Source organism: Podarcis erhardii (genome assembly GCF_964252035.2).
Source record: "Podarcis erhardii genome assembly, chromosome: Z".
In the NCBI taxonomy this organism is placed as follows: domain Eukaryota; kingdom Metazoa; phylum Chordata; class Lepidosauria; order Squamata; family Lacertidae; genus Podarcis; species Podarcis erhardii.
In genome coordinates, this window is record NC_138504.1 from 30,488,967 (window position 1) to 30,510,175 (window position 21,209).

Here is a 21,209-nt window from a genome sequence, read left to right on the forward strand (position 1 = left end):
CATGGCAGACCAACACGGCTACCTATCTGTCACAGAATACATTTAGACTGTGCTATTTTGCAAGCTGAGGGAGTCTTGCCTCCATGCAACTAGGGCTGCCAACACCAAGCAGCCCAAAGCAGGCTGACATGGCTTTGGGGCAGCTATGGGAGGTTTTTCGCTGCCCTCACCAGAGCGAATCAGGGCAGGGATGGGGAGCCTGTGCCCCTCCAGATGTTGCTGGATGACAACTCCCATTGTCCCTGAACTGCAGCTCCTGTCTTTGTTCCACTCTCTCCACACAACTTTCCTGTTTCTAGTGGCACTGTTGGTATTAACACACTTTGGGAGGAAAGGGGCGGACAGAGAAGATCAGAAGAGATTATGCAGTTCAGGAATTTAGAGGTGCAGAAGAGCAGGACAGCTTCTCTGCAAAAAAAACTCCTTTGAAAAAGAAGCTTCTTAGACTGGGGGTTGGGGTGGGGAGACAGGCAGTCCCCAGCTGTACCTGATGCGGTCATGGCACAGGTAAAAGTGAGGTAACAAACTCTCTTGAAAAAAGGGAAGCCCTGCCAAAAAAACTGGTGGCCAAAGTAGCACTAGAAGGTTCTGTCTGGACTTAGGAGGCAAATAGGAACAACCTCCTAAAAGAAAAGCCGCATAAAACTTATTTAAAAATTCTGAAAAGCAAAAGGCACTCCAATGCAAAGAAGGAGGAGGAGGAAGAGTTTGGATTTGATATCCTACTTTATCACTACCCTAAGGAGTCTCAAAGCGGCTAACAATCTCCTTTACCTTCTTCCCCCACAACAAATACTCTGTGAGGTGAGTGAAGCTGAGAGACTTCAGAGAAGTGTGACTAGCCCAAGGTCACCCAGCAGCTGCATGTGGAGGAGAAGGAATCGAACCCGGTTCACCAGATTACGAGTCCACTGCTCTTAAACACTACACCACACTGGCTCTCCAAAGAGATTTGGGGACAAGATCTGCTGCATTCCAACAACCAAGGCAGCAGAGACAGAAGCTTTTTCTTAAAATCAAAGGCAGGTTTTGTGACTGTGCAAGTGGCTGGTGATGTGAAGAAGACAGGGTACTTTTTTGCATTTGGTCACAAGTAAACATGAGGACTCTATAAAAACTTTACACCCATGGAAAAGGATGTCATAAGGCACCGATAATGTGGGCTGTGTGTGCTACAGACCTCCCTTGAAAGGGTTAGTTGCAATATTTCCCCACATCTGTCTTGCTCTCTGGGGTTTATGGCTGATGCACATCCTCTTCTGAACACTTAAGTTGGACTGTGCTGGTCAATATGAATGGGACCAAGTATGTTGCTGCTACCAATCCCAAACATCATCTCCTTATTGGACAAGGTTGGGGAACCTGGAGCCCTCCAGATACTGTTGAAATCTGCAATCTCTGGTGGGAATCGGTGGTCAGTAAAGTTTGGAGGCCAGCAACACACATAACTGGATATGGCAACATTTCAAGAGGGGAAAACAAAATATACTCAGATCACAACATTTATGGAATCCTGCCTCTTTCAACTGCTTAGGCAGTGGCATGTGCAAAGTGATAAAAAGATCAGGGTGATCTGTTTGGTCTGCTAAACCTCTGGGAATCATAAAAAGCTTTGGTCTTTCGTGTGTATGTATGTGTGGGTGGGTGGCACAAGAACATTAAATTCTGCTTCAGTAACTTTTCCTTCCAAACTTCTTCTTTTTTAATTATCAAAACTAGACAGGCTTAAAAAGTTAAGATACCCCAACACACAAGTCTCTTCAAACATTGGCTAGAGAGACTAGTGGCAGGGATGGGTCCTTGGGAGGGGTCACAGGACCAGCACAAATGTTTCATAAAGCTGCATGGAACAGATTTCTCTCTTCAACCCAGGTTGAGAAAAGAAAATGGGGCAACACCATAAAAAAATATATATCATTATTTTTAAGGCACAGCTGACTAATCCTGTTTCACCCTATGTTGGATGGCACCCAACTCTCAGACAGACTGTGGTGACTCTTCTGTAGTGGTTCCAGCACAATGCAGTTAAACACAGAAAAAAGGTGGCGGGGGAGGGAGGAAGAGTGCAGGGGAGGCAGCAGAAGGCTCACGAATGATTACATGGACTCAAACTCATCAATGCGTTGCTTGGTGTTGCCCTGCCGGATCTGGCGGAGGGTCTTGTATTTGTCACGGCCCAACCTCATGTTCTCGGCATGGATCATATCATTGGCAGTCTTCTTTGTTTCGTCGCGGGCATTGGCCAGCTCGGACGTGAGAGCCTGTAGGTGCAAAACGTGAAGGGAGGAAAGACCAGTTTTAAAATGTTATTTGCTTGTTTTATTTCATAGAATTTATACACTACTTAATTGTAAAAACCCTCAAGCAGTACACAATAAAATTATAGTAAAAGCCATAAAAAGCAACATACGAAAGATAAAATCAGCAATAAAAGAAAAAATAGATCAAAACATCCATATGTTTTAGTCAAATGTGTTGCACTGTTTGGTGCAAGTGGAATCCCAGTTGCCTGAGGGCAGAGAGCCCCAGAGGGGAATGCTTCTCAGTGAAGGCCATTCACAAATCCAACAGTGGAAGAATCAAGTGACAATGCCCGAGCCAATCCAAGAACATAACAAGAGTCTGCTGGATGGGGGCAATGGTTGATCTGGTCCAGAATCGTGCTCTCATCGTGGCCAACCAGATGCCTGTGGAAAATTTGCAGGGATGACCCAAGCAGAAGAACACTGAGCTTCTTTTTCCAAGGCTGAATTTTTGGGACAGTAATTGTCTCCCAGCCTAACTCACCTCACAGGGTTGTTGTGAGAATAAAATGGGGGAAGGGACCATGTATGGCACCTTGAGCTCCTTGTAGGAAATAGAAATCCAATAAAAAATACATAGCTCTCTTCTCCTCTGGCTCCCAGCAACTTGTATTCAGAAGCGTCTATATGGGGTAAGTAAATCCCAACAGGAAAGGATGCTGGATCAGGTGGGCTCTGCCCTGGATGTTCTTAGGCAGGTAAAGAGCCAATAATAGCACTCAGAGAGTTCTGATACTCCAAACGTCTAAAACTCTCACCCACAGCTCCAATGTTTACATTCTCACACTAAAACTCTCATCTCAATTCATTTTACTCTATTATTATTATTATTATTATTATTATTATTATTATTATTATTTAACTGGAAGCCACCCTCAATGTTTTACTGAAGTGCAGGGTGAAAATATTTTGCTAAAAAGAAGCCAAGATAAATTGCAGATGTGTCTGTACAATGGGGACTGGATCCTTCAGCTCTGTTGTGACAGGGCCCAAAATAGCATTTTGCCAGAAGTGGGTGTAGAGTCCAGCTGGCCAAAGAGACAGATGCATTTCCACCTGGCTCTTTTATTAACTTTATTGTGAAAGCCATCTGAAAATATTTACTGCTGGGAACAAAGTGGGAACTTAAGTGCAAGCACTGGATGTTACAAGAGACACATAGCCTCCTGCCAAAAACAGAAGCCTGGGACATTTCTCATCCTGTTTCCCACAATGTGCCAACAAATAAAAATCCATGTTATGATGAGATATTATGGTTGTTCAAACTTCCTGCCCCAATCCACCGGGCTGACAGGAGGGGGGAACCAAGTGTGCTGATGAAGCATCTTTTACCACCAAGGTTTATGGGAAAGGCATCATGGTATTAGCTATGCTACTCTTGTACCACCTATAGGTGGATCAAGCCCTTAACAACCTGGGACCAGGTTACCTGGGAGATGGCATTGCCCTCTTTATGGCCACTCAACCACTTGCTTCATTCTGTGTAACTGGCACTATTACAAGTGCCACATAATACCCATTCTGAATTTGTAAGAAATCAGTATTTTAGTGCTGCAGCACCTGCACTTTGGAACCCTCTGCCTATTGATGACAGCCAGGCACCTTTGCTGTACTTTTTCTGGCACCTGCTAAAATACTCAGGTATCTAGAAAGCTAGCTTGTTTTTATGTTTATTGTTGTCCTTCATGTTTCGAATGTTTCAAATAATTGTTTCTACAGCCCCTCCCCTTATTGTTTTGTCTTTTTGGTAAATGGCTTTGAGCCTCGCCCCCATCCCCCGTACAATCAAGCAATGCATAAAATTTATGACGTGAATAATAATAAATAGGTGGTGCTAGACATTTGAGGGAAGCGGGTCTCAGGCCCACACCCTGCCCACTAGCCGCACTCCCCCTCAAAGTAGCGTTGGCCCCACATTACCTTCAAGTGCTTCTGGACCCGCTCGTTCTTCTCTGCCTCCGTAGTCCGCTGCTCCTCGCTCCGGTCCTTGGCGGAGGCATGTGCCCTCAGCTCTGCGCTGGCCTCAGCAGCATTTTCATCCTGCTCATCATCATGTTCGTTCTCAGACTGCATTGGTTCTGGAACATGCTGGGTGACCATGGCTGACTTCAACTCCTCTTTAGTCTTTTCTAGGTCTTCCTGGACCATCTGGGCCTGAGGGAGGATATCAACCCACCAATGGGTTAGTGGAGCTGGCGTTTGTCCACAGACAGCTTTCCAGGTCATGTGACCAGCACAACTAAGCTGCTTCTGGCACAACGGAGCACCATGATGGAAGCCAGAGCACATGGAAATGCCATTTGCCTTCCAGCCACAGCAGTACCTATTTATCTACTTGCACTGGTGTGCTTTTGAACTGCTAGGTTGGCAGGAGCTGGGACAGAGCAACGGGAACTCACCCCGTTGTGCAGATTTGAACCGCCGACCTTCTGATCGGCAAGCCCAAGACGCTCAGTGGTTTAGACCACAGCGCCACCCACGTCCTTATATATAAAGACTCAATTTCTCAATGAATACATTATATTGTGGTCTGCCCTCTCCAGTTCTCACCATATACGTAAGCTTAGCACTGCACACTATGTCCAAGGTTTAATATAGCATTCTCTTAAGAAGGTTGATCTCATTTTTGTCGAATTCTGACAAATCATAATTCTAGCACCACTTAAGAGATTCTGCATTAATTCGGTGTCACCCTGGTGCATCTGAGAAAGCCAGTGTGGTGTAGTGGTTAGAGTGCTGGGCTATGAACTGGGAGACCAGGGTTTGAATCCCCAGTCAGTCAAGAAACCTACTGGGTGACCTTGGGCTATTCACTGCCCCTCAAGTCTAACCTACCTCACAGGGTTGTTGTGAGGATAAAATCAGGAGGGGAGAACCACATACACCACCTTTTGTTCTTTGGCAGAAACAACGGTATATAAATGCAATAAATATATAAATAAAATCAGGTCAGACCAGTGGGCCAAAGGTTCCCTCATTGTTGTTCTAGAGCAAGAGTCAAAGTCATGCATCACAGATGATCATGCATGCGTATACTGGAGAGGGCCATGTCTATTTTACACAAGTTAAATGCACATTTGCTGCAACACTGACATTGTGGAAGGTGGACAATACGCCTTGTAAGCAGGATCCCCTGCCTCTCTGTGCAAATGGGGTGTCTTTACTTTTCCCCATCACTGGGACAAGGGGAAATGGGATGGTCACTCCTAGGCACAGGAGAGGAAGGAAAAGGCTTGTTTCAAGACAGGACCAAGTCACCCCACTCACTTTCTGCTGCCACTGCACAGCCTCGCTCTCCTTCTTCTGCCGAGCTAGTTCCAGCTGCAAGATCCTATTGGTGAGCTCCATCATTTCAGACGACTGCAGGAATTAACAGAAGATCACAAGTGAAGTAGGCAACCAGGCTCCTAAAATGCTACATTGCCCCACTACTCCCCAATCTGGCCCTTGCTCAGCTGCAAGGTATAAAGTGTACTTTCCACACCGCTGCTGTGATCTTGGGAAACAGCTAAGAAAACTGATACAAAAATCAGATTCGTGAGTGTGCACGATTCTTCAAGAGAAGAACCCTGGTATACACACATACCACCCTAAGAGAATTACAGTTCCCAGGTCTCCTTTGGGCAGGGAATAACTATTTAACCAGTTTAAGCCTGCAGTGGAGCCTGGTTTCCTCTAGATAAGGGATCACCAACCTACGGCCCGGGGGCCGGATAAGGCCTGAGGGACTCGTTTATCCTGCCTGCAGCGACCCCTGCCACTGCCGGCCGGTCTTACCAGCTTGTGCGCATGCACACAGGCCTCCTCCAACCCGGATGTACACCGTTTACGCATGCTCCCCCGCCCTCCGTGCAATCATTGCTGGAGACACCCGGCCCGAGGCAAGGAAAACTTGGAGACCCCTGCTCTAGCTCAGTGGTTCCTAGACCTCGGCCCACCACCCAGTTCCCCTGCTCTCCCTATAAAAAGCATTATTGAGATTAGTGGTTTGCATGACCCACTAAGGAAGATCATAACACAGCAAAATTCAAAGCAGTAATAAAATTACACATAGAATCCAGTTAAAACTATTTAGTTAAACTGATTCAACAAAACTGATGGACTTATCCAGTGGTGCCAACTTTCCAAAGTTTAATAGTAATTCACACCTCCAGTATACTTCCCCCTTTGCTTCTAAATCCCCCCCCCCCTCCACAGTTAGAGTCAACAGCTTTTGGACTAATGGCAACTCTAGCTCAGTACAAATGGCGGCCATTTCCTGCCTTTATGAGGACCCAGCTTCTGGTTAAATTATTTATTAATACTTGACCACCCTGGAAAGGCTTAGCAGATCTAATTTTTATATTCTAGCATAAATAATTCCTGTTGATGTGATGAACAACAGCGCCTATTCTACATTGGAATTTAAAATGTGTCAGCGTTATCAACATTGTTTATTTATTTGGACTACTATATTATGTACTGAAATGAACTGATAATGGGCAGTTGTATCAATATGCATGTTTCTCTAGTGTGTTGTGAGCCACTTTGGGGTCATTTAAGTGGAAGAGCAGCATACCCTGCCTACTGACACAAGGGACATTCACTGCACTCTTTTCAGTGCCTCTAAAACCATTTTTGATTGGCCAAACCTACCCAGAAAGGTAAAACACAGACATATTTTTATCTGTTTTCAGTTTATCACTGATTTTAATTTTTTTTAAATGTTTTAAGTAATTGGTTTCACTGATAACTTTATCATTTTCTTTTTGTAAACCACTTTGGGTTTGCTTTTTTTTTTTTAGTCAATGTGGTATATAAACTTTATGAAATAAAATAACTTAGCTGCTATTGCTGGGGGTTGAACTAGATTACCCCTTTGGGTCCCTTTCCAACTCTACAATTCTATATGATTCCATAAATACAATGGCTTCCTAAGAACCCCAGAAGGGTCTGGCTGCTAGATCAGACCACTAGGGCCTCCCATCCAGCATCCTGTTCTCGCTGTGGCCAACGCAGGAGACGCTTTTGGAGAGCCAGCCTACCAGCTGCTCCTGGGTCTTCTTCTGGTCATTGGAGGCCTTCAGCAAGGCTTCTTTTGCCTCCTCAGCTTCCTGACGCTCCTTCGCCAGCTTCTCCGCTTCTTCCTGAGCTCGCTTCCTTTCTTGCTCCAACTCTAGTGCCTTGCGGGTCTGCTCTTCCAGTTCTAAAGAGAGAAAGAAAGTGAGCGAGAGAGAGAGAGAGGTCTAGAGCTTGCCCACCAACTCTGTAAATCAGCACCAAGCTCCCCTTCCCACCACCTGCAAGGTGAGCACCAGAAGCTTCCCCTACCTAGCTGAGCTTTCTTTGTCTGCTCTTCAATCTGCCTGAGCCGTTCCATCAGCTCCTCCTTCTCGCGTTCAATCTTTTCCTTCTCCTTCTCTGCCAGCTCCCTCTTCTTCTTCTCATTCTCCAGCAGGGCTCTAGGCAGGGAGGAAATGTGAAGGATAACACAAAGTTCAACCCCCACCTGGCTGACAGATTTCCAGTTCTCCCTTGTGCAACAAAACTCTTAGTTGGGGCATTCTTGTCTTGCATCAGAAGTTTTTCAGTCATCGGCAATCAATATTTTGTTTTTAGCGTAAATTAAAAGAAAAGTAATTTTCTAAACTTTTAATGCTGATGCTGCACTCATTTGTTCAAGCGGGCGCCTTCTGTGCCAACTTTTAAACACTAGCCGAAAACTTTTCTGTACTGCCAGGCCTATGCGGCAAATTAAGAATACAGTGGTGCCTCGCAAGACGAAATTAATCCATTCCGTGAGGCTCTTCGTATAGCGGTTTTTTCGTCTTGCGAAGCAAGCCCATTGACAGCTTAGCGGATTAGCGCTATTAGTGGTTTAGCGGCTTTTAGCGGATCTGCTGATAAGCGGCTTATCAGCGGATCAGCTGATAAGCGGCTTAGGGCTTAGGAAATGGGGGGGAGGGGAAAAACCCCGCAGGAACTCGCAAGACATTTTCGTCTTGCGAAGCAAGCCCATAGGGAAATTCGTTTTGCGAAGCGCCTCCAAAACGGAAAAACCCTTTCGTCTAGCGGGTTTTCCGTCTTGCGAGGCATTCGTCTTGCGGGGCACCACAGTACATCCTTCCACAATGGTTAATTGGTGTCTTGGTTTTTTTAAAAAAATCTTTTTAATGGTTTTAGTTGTATAATTTTATATTTTTATTGCTGCTAACCACTTTGATATACCGTATTTTTCGCCCTATAGGACGCACTTTTCCCCCTCCAAAAATGAAGGGGAAATGCGCACCGACCCCTCTCGCTCCCCAGGCTTCAGGAGAGCCGCAGCGCCAGTCCCACAAGGTCGGGGGACAGCAAGGAGGCGGAACGCCGCCATCCCGCTGTCTCCCGATGTGGTTTGGAGGCTGATGGCGGGGAGACGTGTGCTTCTCCCCGCCGCCAGCCCCGCAAGCTCCGGGGACAGCTGGGAGGCGCAGCGCATCCTCCCGCTGTCCCCAGACCTGATCTGCAGGCGGGCGGCGGGGAGAAGAGCGCTTCTCCCCGCCGCCAGCCCCGCAAGCTCCGGGGACAGCTGGGAGGCGCAGCGCATCCTCCCGCTGTCCCCAGACCTGATCTGCAGGCGGGCGGCGGGGAGAAGAGCGCTTCTCCCCGCTGCCTGCCCCGCAAGCTCCGGGGACAGCTGGGAGGCGCAGCGCATCCTCCCGCTGTCCCCGGACCTGGTCTGCAGGCGGGCGGCGGGGAGAAGAACGCTTCTCCCCGCTGCCGGCCCCACAAGCGCCTGGGGGGGGAATAATTTTTTTTTCTTTATTTCCCCCCAAAAAAACTTGGTGCGTCCTATGGGCCGGTGCGTCCTATGGGGCGAAAAATACAGTATGTGATATTACAATATGCACATTTTTAAAAATAAACAAACAAATAAGCCTCCATCCGAACAGGAGTGGGGCAGGGTCCAGCCATTGGGCTGGTTCCTAAGCTTTCCCCCACCCCTGCAGGTTATTTTACAAGTGGGCAGGGCCACCCAGCTGTCAATCACCCGATATCACAACAACACCACATTCTTTCTTTGCAGACGTAGCTTGAGCTGCACCCACAGAGCAGCATCCTTTGCAAACAGATATTTAGGCCTAGGAGTTAAGCACCACCGTTGGACTGCATAATGGAATCCCCAACTTGGAGCTCCAAAGCACAGCCAATCCCACCAGGGCCTGCTGTGACTGCCAATCAGCTGATGAACACAGACAGCAAGGCCTGCTTGCTAAGGAACAATCCACATCATTTTAAGGCTTCCAAATGTTCCTTTGCAGCTTCCTCTCTACTTGCCCCACACCTATAAGGCAAACGAGTGTGGTGTGAGGAAAACAGACTTCTAAGCTGAATTGTGACCCATGCTGAGCCTATTTGACCTATCAGCTGGAGCTTTCTCCCACTGCTACATCCTTCTCCCTGCAGCTACAGGGAAATGCTGTTCACATATGTTACAGGATAGACCCATTACACAGAAAAACCATACACTTTGCATGCAGTGGGAGTCAGAGTCCAACAGAATCCAGAGAGCCACAGTTTCTCCATACCAATATGAAACTAAGAAAAGACTTCTGGATCAGACCAAAGGGGACCCATCTAGTCCAGCATCCTGTTCTCACAGAAGCCCCAATAGGAAACCCACAAGCAGGATCTGAGCGCTTCCACCCTCCCTTGTGGTTTCCAGGGGGGCGTAGGCCTCTTCTACTATATTCCAGCTGCAGGATTTGCCTATGGAAAGAACACATGCCACACCCCAATCACTAAACTCCAATCTTGCCACAACTTTTCCTACAGAAGATGGCCATGACTAAGACACTGTGCACCAGCGTTCGGGAACCAGTTATGTCAGCATTTGGCACTCTGTTCAGAGGCGTTTGCATTCAGTTGAACGCACCTCTCCATCTGTTTTTGATGCTTCTCCTCTCGGGCTTGAGCCTTCATCTGCTGCACCTCAATTGTGTCTGGCTTACGCCGACGCATGTAGAGCTCATGGTTCCCCATGCAAAGAGCCAGAATACGCTTGTTAATCCTTAGCCGTGGGGCATAGAATACAAAGTCCTTTGAAAGAAAGATGAAGAATAAAGAATGAATCATGGATGCACCTGCGTCACTTCCCTTTCTTCTCCAGTAGTAGCTAATGCCTCAAGTACATGCAAAATAGCATCCAATTAATTAGACAATTTCCCCCGTGCAAAAAGACAAAAGGAGCAAAAAAGAGCTAAATGGTTGTTCAGCAACCTTTAGCTTCAATGAGTCAGGAAGCTGGAAATCTGGATAGGAATTTAAATCTGAAAGATGGCCTTTAAATAAACCTCACTTGAATATTAGTGGAGCATGTCTACATTGTGTTTCTGTTGAAATGTTGCACACAACCAGCTTTGAGTGTTGTCCAAAAACCAAACATTAACACAATAAAATATCCCATTACTGGAAAAAGAAAAGCACAACCAATTAATACATTATCAGATTGAAGTAGCAGAAGTAAGTGAACTTTTCGCTAATCAACAGGAACCACCATCAAGCCCCCACCACCACCTCTGCACTATTGGTGCCCCAGGCAGAAAATCCCAGGCACAACCCTTGCCTCTGAAAAAGAGGGGATGCAGAGCAGGGCTTCTACCACAGGTAGAAAGAACGGTGACTGTACACACATAGCCTTAGAATCTGAACGTCACCAGTAAGCACTTTAACCTGGCTTTGGGAGCAAACAGCCAGTGCAGCAGAATTAGAATGGGAAAGCTGAGCTGCAACTCGCCTTGTCAAAGAGGCAGGCCACAAACCTGCTTCTCCCGCTTCTGAGCTGTCTTCAAAAGACATGCCCCAACCCAACCCAGAGGTGTTGAACAACTCATTTTTCTTTTTTACTAAGACAAAATCCCGAAGAGCAACAGACACCCCATCTGATAGAGAGTACATGTTCAACTCTGCAGAGGACCCCAGAACTTCAGTCCCAAAGCCTCAATATTTTGGCATTGGCTACTCCAAAACACACACACACACACACACACACACACACACACACACAAATGTGTGCTCCCAGGGCAGGAGGGAATTCAGAATGCTTTTATGTCATCTGGTAGGACTTTATTTCCTATACTTTGGACTTGTATGTGCAACACTCACCAGTCACACCAGCTTAGGAAATACAGATGTCTTTGTTTTAATGGTGCCTCTCACTATTTCTTTCTCTTATTATCTACTGTTTGCTTGCTTTGCATATGGTATGAGGTAATATCCTGCAACTGCACTTTTGAGTTCTTAGTAATGGTAATAAATAATTATTTAAAACAAACAAATTCTACCAATCAGCTACTTGTTGAAGAAAAGGGGGAGGTAGCTCTGTATGCAAACCCTGGATATGCTGGAGCTATAACCAAGGGATCCCATTAAATCAAATCAAATCATACACCCCCATAAAGAAAAAAGGCTTTGGAAGTGCCAGACAAGGCATTCAAGTGCCAGGACAAGGCATTCAAGTGCCAGGAACCATTCATCTTTGCAGCGATATTGCTGTTACTTACACACAGCAAGGTTCACCTCTTCCAGAGTGAGCTGTCTCACCGCAGGAAAACTGTTCTCATGAAAATGAAGGGAAGACCTTTTTTGGCACAATTGCTGACCCAGAAAAACAAAGCAGATGTCCAGGAACCAGTTAATCTAAAGAGTCCTGAAGCACTTCTGCTGCCAGAAAGGTAAGAGCAATCCAGAGATCTCAATGGTATTGAATTGAACAGAGTTTGAGGGTTCGCTGCTCACTCAGCCCCGCAGATGAAAACAAATGTACAACTTCTCTCTATCTTTTGTTTCAAACACCCGATGAATTTACCTCATCTTTGGAAGAAGACACTTGACTAACCACAATGGGCTTTTATGTTCTATCACTAAACTACCAAGTGGAAAACTCTTCACACAAATGACTGTTTGAAAAGCTCTTCGTTCCTTGGAGTGCCCTTCGTTCCTTAGAGTGCCCATCAAACCAGCTGTATACCCAGTTGTGTGAGGTTTATTGCAGCCCTCTGCAATCTGCTGAGCTCCACACGTTTTAGACTGCAACTACTACCAGTCCCAGCCAGTTTGAGCACAGTAAAACAAACAAACAAACAAACAAACAAACAAACAAACAAACAAACAGGGACTCACTTGTTTATGAAAATCTAAATGTTCATTCTGTCACCAGGGGATTTCCCATTACAACCAACTGGCTTTTTTGGTTATGTAGATAGAGCAAAATAGAACAACCCCAAAGTTCTGATTTTCAATTAAATATTTGAATAGATTATTAACTAAAATATTTTAAACTACAAATGAAATCTTACTGGGGCTTTCTTGTCAATGGGCTTGATAACAAACTTCTTATCATTGAATGAAATGTTTCTAATCTCACTCCAAGGGAATCCGATTTTTGGTGTTAACCTGAAAAAGATGAAAGAAAGGATTTAATGTTTCAAAAGCTGAGCTCATTGGAATACTTTGGCAGTTAAACAACCTGACTACACTGATGTGGCACGAATGGTTTTCCATCACTGAGACAAAAGAGGTAATGTTGCTCAGAATTTACAAAACCAGATACACTGAATTTATGTAAGATTTGCACAGAATGCAATGTAAGTGGCTTGGACAGTGGCTTGTCCAAATTGCCCAAAGCAACATACTAAATCTCAGGCCTCAAAAACATACAGGATTTGGAGCCTGGAGAAAATATACACAATCTTAAATGCAACTCAGGCTATTAGGTGAGTGCAGACCCATTCCATGTGATTTCCATCTTATATGAAGACACTTACTGAGGAACTGGTGCCTATACAGTGGTACCTCAGGTTACATACGCTTCAGGTTACAGACTCCGCTAACCCAGAAATATTACCTCGGGTTAAGAGCAGTTTCAGGTTAAGAACAGACCTCCAGAACGAATTAAGTTCTTAACCTGAGGTACCACTGTACACACAATATTATTAATCCAATGACTGGATGCTTTGGTAGATGTGCTACTAGCCTCTTTACACAGTGCATTTCGCATTACATTGCAGAAAGGGGACCCCAACAGAAGCTTGCACCAGTTTGGTCCACAAGGTTTGGAGGTCCCTGCAGTTACCTGCTTTGTTAATACTTTGTTAATTAAAATCAGTGCCCAGAGGAAATATATAGGGCACATGAGGTCAGGAGTATATAGATCAGTAATTCCCAAAGAAGCACCAGCCCAGATGCGGATCACACTGAGCACCACAGGAAGACTCAAGCATGTAAACTACTACAGAAAATAAACTCCCACTTCTTTCTGGGATCACTTGCCCTATGTAACCTGATAAAAACACTTCCTTAAATTCAAAGGATCAATTAAATTGGGAGTATGAAAGCAAGACATAATCACGGAGCATCTCTCAGGCTCAAGAAAGTCCAGATGTTGCTGGACTACAACTCTCATCACCAACTCTGTTGTCGCAGATGAGCCCCATCAGGCCTCCTCTCCCCTCAATGGCGCAGCCATTCCCTCTGGCTGCTTCAGTGGGAGATAAGCCCAGTTCCAACAAGCACCTCCTCCTACCACTGAACTATGTAGGCTGGTTATTATAGGAACTTGCTTGAGAACTGGTACAGGAGATTTCCACCCTGCTCTCTTTCCTCCCTATCCCCTTTTCCTTGTGTGCCATTAAAAAAAAAAGTTTGTAAGTCTGTGGGAGATGACTGCCTTGTTTTAATCAATGGCATGTAAGCCATTCTCAGAGCCATTTTGGCTGACGAGTGGGGTACAAATGCTCTAAATAAACACAATCTGGCCCCATGTCACGCTATCTAGAATGGATGGTGCTTGGGATTCAAGCCTTCCCATACCCAATCTCAGGTTCCAATCCCAAATAAAATTTCTGGGAAATAAACACCTACCCATCAGATTGGGATATGAATATTACACCGCATTATCTCTCCCACTAAGTAAAGACTCTCCCTAGGAGACTAAGGCTTTGCATTTAGTCCCCTATGATGGATCTAGCAAAAGCTTTTAGCTGTCATAGTTAAAGAGGATATGAACTGCACAAGGTGGGGACTGACATGAAAGAACTGCTGCTGTGATGGTTTTCTGTGAGCCTCCTGAAAACATATTGGTAGCCAGCTAGCAAATGCTAGAAGGTTGCTGGACTTAGATGCACCTTTGCCTGATGCAACAGATGGCCCTCTCCCCTCCCAGTCCCCATGCAAGTTTGAAGGGCAGTCTTGTTACCTGTCATTGTGCTCATAAATGTTGAGTCCAAGGGCATCGACTCCCAACCAAAGTTCTGAGCCCTTCTTGTTCTTAATACTGAAGTAGTTCACACCATACATCTCCAGATCTTGTGCAATTTTCAGATATTCCAAGATGGCATCTTCTCTAAAAGTACACAAGAGAATGGTTTTTTAATACAATCTTTGCAAAGCTCGGCAGAGTTTAAAAGTAGTTCAAAACACAACACTTCTGACCTCCTGTAAATACAATGATGGGTTTTTCCAACCAACTCCAAGCATATTTTTAAACTACGAAGAGGTAGCATGTTGCCTATATCGACAGCATCCCTTCCAGAGGTTGTCACGCCCCACCCAGTCCCACTCACTCAACACAGTCTCAAGGGTTACAAGTGATGGATTTTGTAATCATCATCAGGAGGCGAAGGGAGAGCTATAGGTTAGCAATTCTTTGTCAAATCATTACTGCATTAATACTATTGCAATGCCCAAAGATCTACCAAAGCTATTATAAGGTTTTTCTATGGAAAAGGGGGCCAATATATTCTGGCAGCCTCCCAGGTCTTTGCTGCAAAAATATTAACACAACTGACATATGGCTCTCAGATCTGCAGCTTCTTAAACCTTGCTCCCTTAGAATCATTCCAAACTACGGTAAGTTCTATCACTGCCTGTTAGGGATCCCTTCTTGTGTGTCTAAACATAGCTGTCTGCCTGGAGGTCTGGCAAATCCCTGTTAGCGCTCGGATATGGATTCTGAGATCCATTATTAGTTAAAACTTATCTTTCTCCCTGTTGGGTTGGCACCCTTAACCCTACTGGATTCCTACCAATCCAAATGGAAAGCTACACTGCATGAAAAGCTAAGAGGCTTGGGGTTTTCCCCACAGACCCTGATAGTTGTAAGTAATGAGAAAGCTAGAGCAATAATCCGCCAACGAATTTGGGATGTGGAACTGCAATGCCACGGAAGCAGGATGAATAAACACCCAGCAATAAAAGATAATGGGAGAGGATTTACCCCAGCCAATTATTTGTCAAAATTACAAATACCTAAATACCGACAGCCATTTACCCTTGCTAGATTCAATGTGCTGCCATCTGCCTTATTGCAGGGCAGATTTGAGGGTAAACCATACGCGGAATGAGTCTGCCCCTGCGGCTTGATGGAGGTAGAAACTGTCTCTCATGCCTTGTTACGCTGCAGTTTCTACAGGGATATACACTCGGTATTTATTACCCCTGCTATGCAAAAATCTTAAAATGAATCCGAACTTCCATGTCTAAAATCACTGGTAGATGACAAGGATCCTGAGATCACATTGTTGTTGTTTAGTCGTGTCCGATTCTTTGTGACCCCATGGACCAGAGCACGCCAGGCACTCCTGTCTTTGAGATCACGTTAAGGGTAGCCAAATTCTGTGTGATTGCCATAAAACTTAGGGAACAAGCTGTGCTATCATAATGATTAAGGCCTTAAATGATAATTTTAGGTTATATGTTAGTGACTAAGTTTTAATTTTATTTTTTTAACTGTTGCTATATCTGTATTGTCCCTGTTATATCTGTATTGTCCCTGTTAATATCCCTGCATTGTCCCTGTATTGTCCCTAATTGCAAATTCAAATGTATCCCTATTGTGTTTTATGACTTCCTTGATATTGTATGTGGGCTGGAACTGGTCTGTGACCGAAATAATAAAATTCATTCATTACTGCATTGACTTCTGTGACACACTTTGAATATTTAAAGATGAAGCTATATTATGAACAAAAGATGCTCTTATACAACACGATCCAATTATTGCTATAATTTCAGCCTTACCTGAGCATTCCTCGATGTTCTTCATGCCACACCTGGATCCTTTCCTCCCACTGATCCTTGTTAAGTTTGTGCTGCTCCAAAACCCTAGGAAGCAAAGAACAGCAAAGCACATCAAGAGATAAGCAGCTTCCATACATGTAAAACTGTGGCAAAGGAAGCTTGTGGGGAATTTATTTTTCAAACTTCCTCTGTCTGTACAGAGGAAAATGTAGTCCCCTAAGCTCAATCAGTGGTCTGAGAGTTGTTCTCTGGTGCTTCTACCTAATACAAAGGTGGGGAACCGGATGCAGGCAGTCAGCCAGATCCTTATCTCCCTTAGGAGATAAGGGCCAAATTGCACATGTTGGTGGGGCCTGGTCATCTGTCAATCATCTGAGAGCCCCACATTTGGAATATTGTGTACATGTACACTTTTGGTCTCCTCATCTCAAAAAGGATAATGCAGAGTAGGAAAGGATTAGAATAGGGCAACTAAAATGATCAAGGGGATGGAGTGACTCCCCTTCGAAGAAATGTTGCAATGTCTGAGACAGTTCAGAGAAAAGGCAAGTAAGAGGCGACATGACACATGTTTATAAAAGTATGCATGACATGGAGAAAGTGGAGAGAGGAAACTCACAGACATCCAATGAAGATGAATGTTGGAAGATGCAGTACAAGTAAAAGAAAGGGCTTCTCTTCAAGTAGTACAGAGAAACTATGGAACACACTCCCACAGGAGGCAGTAATGGCCACCAATCTAGATGGCTTTAAAAGAGGACTGGGCAAATTAATGGATAGGAATAAGGTTATTGAGGACTACTAGCCATGATAGCTATGCTCTGCCTTCATAGTTGGAAGCAATGATGCTTCTGAATCCCGGCTGCTGGAAACCACAGGAGAGGAGAGTGTGGCTGTTGTGCTTGAATGTGGCAACCCCACGGTGCTGCTATTCCATGGGAGTCCGAAGTCAGTGCTGACAGGCAGTTTTGTGAGCAAGCAAGGCGAGTCCTTCTCTTGAACCTCCCATGCCTGCTCAAAGACTGGATGGAGAGGGAGTGCTTGTTCAACCTTGTAGGAAGCTTTGGAGTCTGAATGAGAAGGTGCTAAGCTATCTTTTTCTGCTGCTTCTATATTTCCCAATCTCTCTTGTTTTTTGCCAGCAAGGCTTGGGAAGAGAATTCTACCCAAGCAGGAAATACAAGACCCCTGGTTTTCCTTAACTCTGCCACACTGCAGCACAAATTAGAGAAACCCAGACTCTAGGGCAGAGAGGTGAGAGTGGGGAACTATTAGCAATGACCGAGAAAGGCTCAGCTAGTACACTAGTGTTTGCCTGTGCCTTGCCTCCACTGTAGGAGGTGGTGTGCCTCTGAATATGTTGTTAAGGAACATGAGCAGAAGAAGTTGCTGTTGTGTCTTGCTTGTGTGCTTCCTAGCAACATCTGGTGACTGTGGTAAACAATACACTGGCTGAAATGGGCCTTTGGACTGATCCAGCAGGATTCTTCTTATGCCCCCCTGGATTTAAGAACTTAAGAGAAGCCTGCTGGATCAGGCCAAAGACCCACCTATAGTCCAGTGGCCAACCAGATGCCTCCAAGGGAAAGCAGGACCTAAGCACAAGTACCACACCCTCCCCTCCTGTGGTTTCCAGCACCTGGTATTCAGAAGCATTGCTGCCTAGAACTGGAGGAAGAGCATAAAATATGTGGCTAACAGCCATCTGTAGCCCTCTCCTTCATTTAAATGTGTGTTATCTGTTTCCACACAAATAGAAATGTGACTACAGAAGGCAATTATGTGTAACAACATGAATGAGGCATAGACCGGAGATAGACAGATAGGTCTATCCCCAGCTGGAGCAACTGTCTGTGGGGAGCAGACAGGACTGAGTCACTCTTAGGCTAGCAGCTGATTGTCTTTACACTGAGAGCACCAGTCACTCTTATGGAAGTTAACAAACTGCACCTTTTTTTACTGCCATTTAGATCCACTGGAAGAATATGAATGGTGAAAGTCACAAGGAAGTAGTACACTTCCCATAAGGCTAAAAGCATGTGTCAAATCTGACCTACCTTAGAGGAAGCAGTTTGTCGCCAGTAAGGTAACCAGGGTTGTGCACCTCCTTGTTGAAGTCGCCATATTTGGACTGGACAGCATAGGAAGCCAGCAGGACGGCAGTTTCTGGGGGACAGTAGATGTCATCGTTCAGGATGCCCTCCTTCACTTGGAGGAAGAACAGGCGCTGGGTTATGTCCTGGATCAGCTCCTCTGCCACATCCTCTGGGTAGAATTTGGCACGGAATTTGAAAAGCAGCGGGCTCTCTTTGCGGACATCCTGCGCTGTTACCTGCAGCGAATTGGTAACAAGGTCTAGATCAGTGGTTCCCAAACCTTTTCAGGCCACACACATACACACGGGCCATAGACTCAAGTCCAGTGCCCACCCCATAAAAAAGTGTTATTCAGAATAGTGGTTTAAGTAAGACAGTAGCGCATTTCAAAACAGTAATGATTCACTGCATATTAATCAGAATCCATCAAAACTGTTTAGTTTTAATTCAACAAAATTGATTAACTTGATCTGGCAACACTAGTTTTCAGAGTCTGGTAGTAATTTAGCAATAGTCTTAGACACCAGATTTAGTAACTACTTAACTGTTCAGCAAATTCTTAATGCATTGGGTGATAACAGTTTCCCAAATGTCTGAATTAAAGTTACGTAGCAGGAGTCTTAGATCATCAACTCCAGTGCCCCCTAGATAATCCCACCTCCCCCTGGGGCGATACCGTTCCCTATGAGAACATTTGTAGAATGACACTTTCATCCAACTGTTGTACATTCAATGAACGACCACTTTTGTGATGGCTCTGTACAGCTGTTGTTATTGTAGATATTACTGTATTTTTCGCCCTATAGGATGCACTTTCCCCCCTCCAAAAATGAAGGGGAAATGTTGTGTGCATCCTATGGGGCGAATGCAGGCTTTTGCTGAAGCCTGGAGAGCAAGGGGGGTCGGTGCGAACCGACCCCTCTCGCTCTCCAGGCTTCAGGAAGCTATCCACTAGCCATGGGAGACGCAGCTCTCCCACGGCTAGTGGAGAGCTTGCCTGCACCCAGAAGCTTGGGGCGCGCTGAGCTCAGCACGTCCCAAGCTTCGGGCTTCGCGCAGCACTCCACTAGCCGTGGGAAAGCCGCGCGAAGCTCTCCCACGGCTTGTGGATAGCAGCTTGTTCTGGCGGCTGGGGTCGGGGGAAGCTCGGGCTTCCCCCGCCCCAGCCCCGCACCTGGGGGGAAAATAAATTTTTTTTCTTTATTTCCCCCCAAAAAAACTAGGTGCATCCTATGGGGCGAAAAATACGGTACTTTTTCTTTTCTCCTTTTTTATATCTAATTCACTTGTAACTGAAAATAATCAAAAACATGTTTTTTACAAACAGAACATACCCAGACCTTTTCTTCCTAATAAAGTCAGGGTTCAGGGGTATTTATCCTGAGACTGCAACTCCTGTTAAGTTAAGGCAGCAGTTTCTTGGTGCAACCTGATTTTTTTTTTTTTTCCTGGGGTTTCTCCTACTGCTCTGGAGAAACACTAAAAAAAGAAAAATAAAGAAACTGCTGCTTCTCAAAAAAGTGGGACCCTGTCTTTTGTGGGTGAGGCAGCAAGCAAACAGGTATGTCTATAATTATATTTATTTATATCTTCCCTTTCCTCTGACTGGGATTCAAGGCAACTAACACGAATTAAAATGACTCAGATAAAATACAGAAAGCTTAGCTACATAGATGATAGATAGATAACGACAGTTTAAAAAGTCATTAAGCTCTAATATAATTAAAATAATATAAAAAAGAAATCTATTAAAATGCAGACAATAAAACAAAGGATGACATATGCCCACATCAGTAATTACCTTTTTGTTGAGTTTCAGCCATGTAGAGAAGCCCTTGGTATCCTGGTACTGGAGTCCAAAAAACCAAACCTCTCTCAGACCTATTGTTTTCACAACCTGTTTGGGAAAACCAAAGAGAAAGGTACTTTTTAAGCAAAAGTTACAGGTGGTTGTATTTGAGCTCAAATGTGGCCTAGGAAAGGTGTTACATATCTCCAGGAACACCCAGTGGCATAAAAACAGGGGAAAGTTCAACAAAGGAAAGAAAGAAAGTGCTTACCAGTGAAACCCCACATTAAGATCCAGTGGTGAAGATTTTAAAAGCAAAAACAAACATTTGAACTTTTGCTTCCCCCCTCACTCCAGAAACACTATTGCCCATTCTCCCCGTCCCGTTCCATAAGCTCATCCCCAGCGCCCATACCCTGTAAGAAACATTATTCAGAATAGCGGCTTGCACGAACCATTAACAACACGATAAAATTCAAAATAGTAACAATGAATTGCACATTTATTTAAAATCCAATTTAAACTGTTTAGTTTAACTGAGTCAACAAAACTTAAGAACTTGATCCAGTGATGCCAGCTCTTCAAAGTCTGACAGACAAATATCGGGGGGGGGGGGGACGAGGGAAAAGACAAGAAAGCCTTATAAAATGTTGCTGTCTTAAAGCACAAAACTCTAACTGCATTAAGAAAGGCACACATAATCATTCAAGTTATGGTGTGTTTATAGATGCTAACAGCCTGTTTTCTTCTTAGGGGTAAGGCACATTAGCTCTAACAGCATTGAGGCCAAGAATTCATAGGACTCCAAGAAAACCAAGAAAAATGTAACTCCCTCATCAGCTTGAATGTCTAGTGCCTGTTTTTCAACTGATGATGTTAAGAGGCCCTAAAATCCTCTTGTAAGTAGCAAACCTCGGGGGGGGGGGATACCTTCTGTTATATTTTACACTATCCAATATGGTCTAGTTTTTTTTAGCTGTT

General features: G+C 44.8%; 1 protein-coding gene across 1 annotated transcript in view; it reads right to left on the reverse strand.

Moving 5' to 3' along the window:
• Nucleotides 1-244: 244 nt before the first annotated feature.
• The window catches only part of MSN (moesin), an 80,752-nt gene continuing 59,787 nt past the window's right edge, over nucleotides 245-21,209 (reverse strand). The window contains exons 3-13 of the mRNA XM_081847116.1: nucleotides 20,241-20,336; nucleotides 18,401-18,675; nucleotides 16,344-16,427; nucleotides 14,521-14,667; nucleotides 12,623-12,719; nucleotides 10,201-10,364; nucleotides 7,614-7,744; nucleotides 7,328-7,488; nucleotides 5,571-5,663; nucleotides 4,224-4,457; nucleotides 245-2,261 (exon numbers count right to left, since the gene is read on the reverse strand). Of these exons, the coding sequence (XP_081703242.1) occupies nucleotides 2,097-2,261; nucleotides 4,224-4,457; nucleotides 5,571-5,663; nucleotides 7,328-7,488; nucleotides 7,614-7,744; nucleotides 10,201-10,364; nucleotides 12,623-12,719; nucleotides 14,521-14,667; nucleotides 16,344-16,427; nucleotides 18,401-18,675; nucleotides 20,241-20,336 (1,647 nt within the window). The 3' untranslated portion in view covers nucleotides 245-2,096. The remainder of the gene's footprint in view (nucleotides 2,262-4,223; nucleotides 4,458-5,570; nucleotides 5,664-7,327; nucleotides 7,489-7,613; nucleotides 7,745-10,200; nucleotides 10,365-12,622; nucleotides 12,720-14,520; nucleotides 14,668-16,343; nucleotides 16,428-18,400; nucleotides 18,676-20,240; nucleotides 20,337-21,209) is intronic.